Source organism: Lynx rufus, unplaced genomic scaffold, assembly GCF_022079265.1.
Source record: "Lynx rufus isolate CCGP_SWC_20201006 ecotype Redwood Valley unplaced genomic scaffold, mLynRuf1.p SCAF_4, whole genome shotgun sequence".
Taxonomy (NCBI): Eukaryota; Metazoa; Chordata; class Mammalia; order Carnivora; family Felidae; genus Lynx; species Lynx rufus.
Window position 1 is genome coordinate 11,217,187 of NW_025814856.1, and position 3,283 is coordinate 11,220,469.

General features: G+C 45.4%; 1 protein-coding gene across 1 annotated transcript; it reads left to right on the forward strand.

Moving 5' to 3' along the window:
• The first annotated feature begins 2,128 nt into the window (after positions 1 to 2,128).
• LOC124523127 (olfactory receptor 24-like) lies at positions 2,129 to 3,080 on the forward strand. The gene has a single exon (XM_047094913.1). The coding sequence runs from the start codon at positions 2,129 to 2,131 to the stop codon at positions 3,062 to 3,064; it is 936 nt and encodes a 311-aa protein (XP_046950869.1). The 3' UTR covers positions 3,065 to 3,080.
• Positions 3,081 to 3,283: the final 203 nt, after the last annotated feature.

The following is a 3,283-nucleotide window of genomic DNA, read 5'->3' on the forward strand; positions in this document are numbered from 1 at the left end:
GGTGGCTCCGTCGGTTAACCGTCTGATTCTTGGTTTCGGCTCAGGTCATGAGTTCACAGTTTGAGAGTTCAAGCCCCGTGTTGGGCTCTGCGCTAACAGAGTGGAGCCTGCTTGCAGTTCTCTTTCTGTCTGCCCCTCCTGGGCTCTCTCCCTCTCAAAATACATAAATAAACTTAAAGAACAAAACCCCAAAATAAATATTTTCATACCTCAGATGTACCCTGAACATGCCTTGCCGTATGGTATGTGGATTGCAGAGTGAACAGCATGGGGGAGTCCATAGATACAAAAAACAAAAACAAAAACAAAAACAAAAACAAAAACAAAACACCAGCCAACCCAGATATTCACTCTTTTTCTCAGCCTTCCGTGGATAAAGATGACTGGATAGCTTTGGAGAGTCTATTGTCGTTCACAAATGTGTAATGTTGCTCCCAGGGTGAGATTTCTGCCACCCCACCCCCTTAACACCAGACTTGGCCACTGAAATGCGGGTGGAGGTGAGAGAAGGCTGTTTCCTGGTAAAAGCTCTTTGGAGCCAGCCTACCCTTCACTTTTTCCATTGCTGTGATAACTGGCAGTGCCCCAGACACAGAGGTTTGTCTCTCTGCCTGAGTTCTGGACTGAATTCATCACGAAGCACAGCCATAGCAACCTATGATGGGCCTGCAGCCCGAGAGGGAAATAAACCTTCAGTGCCGTCAGCCACCAAGATTTGGGCGTGTATGTAGCTGGAGTGTACCTTAGCCTAAGTGGACTTAGAGTCAGTGGGCTGCCCAGGGTCCGGGTAACGCAAGCAGTGCCTGGGACATGGGGCCAGAATTTGTGGGCAAATAAAGATTGTCTGTCTCCAACACTGACGCTAAGAAGCATAAAATGAATGAAATTAGCTCCCTTTGGAAATAACCTGCACCAAGATATAATTAATCTGCGCATGCTCTTACAGCCTGACAACGAGACTGATGGAAAAGATACGTGTCCTTGTAACATTTTAGAGTGTGCCTTTAAAAGAAGCTTCTGTAGAGCTCCACACGAATTGTCTCATTTACTCCTCCCAAGAAACTGAGGCTGTGGGAGTGTCTGTCACTGGCTAACACAGCCAATGGGTGTCAGAGATGGTATTCAAACAGGGTCTGTCGGAACCCTTGCTCTCAGCCACTAAGAGGTCTTAAAATTCATGAGGTTCAGCATTTTCTGTATTCACCCACCACATCTTCACAACTATGTGGAGCAGCTATTATTATTAGCCTCATTTTAAAGATGAGAAAACTAAGGCACAGAGAAGTTAAGTAACTTGCCTAACTCACACAGCTGGTAAGAGGCAGAGCTAAGATTTAACCCCAGGCTGTCTGCCTTCAGAATTGATGCCCTTAATCACAATTGAAAATATATTAAAAATGAATGAAAAAATAAAAAATTAATAAAGAATATTTTCATTTTAATTTTTTTAAGTCTATTTATTTATATTGAGAGAGACAGAGAGAGCATGAGCTGGGGAGGGGCACAGAGAGGAAGAGAGGAAGAATCCCAAGCAGGCTCCATGCGCAGACCCCGACACAGGGCTCGAACCCATGAACTGTGAGATCATGACCTGAACCGAAGTCAAGAGTTGGATGTCCAAGTGACCAGGCACCTTTATTTTTATTATTTTTTAAAACAAGTCTTGGAAATAGTATTTTATTTAGGCTATTTATTTGGTTTATTTCTTCCCCCTATCTTTCATGAGTCATAATTGGCAGGTAAAAATGTATATAATTAGGGTATACAACTTGATACTTTGATATGTGCCTAACTGTGAAATAGTCACCACGATCAAGCTAATTAACATATATCACTCTTTATCTTGATAGCATCACTGGAAACTCCCAGTAATAAAAATAACTGTCCACATTACATGTTAGGTATGGATTTAAGGCCCTTGTACACAGTTTTATCACTTAATCCTTGTAATGATCCTAAGAGGTTAGAATTATTAGTTCCTTAAGCACATGAGGAAACAGGCTCAGAGAGGTTAGTGAGAGGAACCCTGAAGGCTGGGTGGGAAGGACAGTAAGGCGATGGTCCATTTCTTCCTCCAGAGTCCACTCACTGTTGACGCCCTTGTTTCTGGCCTCAGAACTGCCCGGATATGGAGAATCAGACCCGAGTCTTCGAATTCATCCTCCTCGGCCTCTCCGAGCAGCCCCTACAGCAGCAGGTGCTCATTGGTATGGCCTGCAGCCTGTATCTGATCGGATGCATGGGGAATCTGCTCACCATCCTGGCCATCCTCTTGGACCCTCACCTCCACAGCCCCATGTACTTCTTCCTCAGCAACTTGTCTCTTCTGGACATCTGTTTTACCTCCACCACCGTCCCCAAGATGCTGGTGAACTATCTGTGCAGACACAGCACCATCTCCCCCCAGGCTTGCCTGGCCCAGATGTATTTCTTCATTGCCTTTGGGGCAGCGGAAAGCATCCTTCTCTCAGTCATGGCTTATGACCGCTACCTGGCCATCTGCTGCCCGCTGCGCTACATGACGATCATGAACGTCCTTCGTTGTGCCTTGCTAGTGACCGTGCCCTGGACCTCAGCAAACCTCATCTCCATGGTCCATACCATCCTGATGACCCGCTTGTCCTTTTGCACCAATAGGATCCCACACTTTTTCTGTGACATTAATGCCTTGATCAAGCTTTCCTGTTCCAACGCGCAAGTCAACGAGATGTTGATGCTGGTCCTTGGGGGTTCGGTGGTTCTGATGTCTTTTGTGTGTATCATGGCCTCTTATACACCTATTGCTGTGGCTGTGTGGAAGGTGCCCTCAGCCCAGGGGAAGTGGAAAGCTTTCTCTACCTGTAGCTCTCACCTTTGTGTCATCTCTCTCTTCTATGGGACTATTATTGGGGTCTACTTCAACCCTGCATCCACACACACCACCCAGAGGGACATGGTAGCCACAGTGATGTACACCATGGTCACCCCCATGCTGAACCCCTTCATCTACAGCCTTCGGAACCGCGATCTGAAGGGTGCCCTCAGGAAACTTCTTAAAGGAAACCACTTGGCTAAGCCTCTTTGAAGACTCTTTTTAGACCCTTTTTAGACCCAATTCCTTTTGAAATAAACTAATTTTTTCCCAATTTTTGAACTCAGGGTGTTTTTCCCCTTTTTTATTTTTTATATTAAAAAATTTTTAATGCTTTATTTATTTTTGAGAAAGAGAGAGACAGTGTGAACAGGGAAGAGGCAGAGAGAGAGAGAGGGAGACACAGAATCTCAAGCAGGCTCTAGGCTCTGA

Excerpts from the sequence above, each read along its gene's own strand:
- LOC124523127 (XM_047094913.1), top strand. The coding sequence starts at position 2,129 with ATGGAGAATCAGACCCGAGTCTTCGAATTCATCCTCCTCGGCCTCTCC.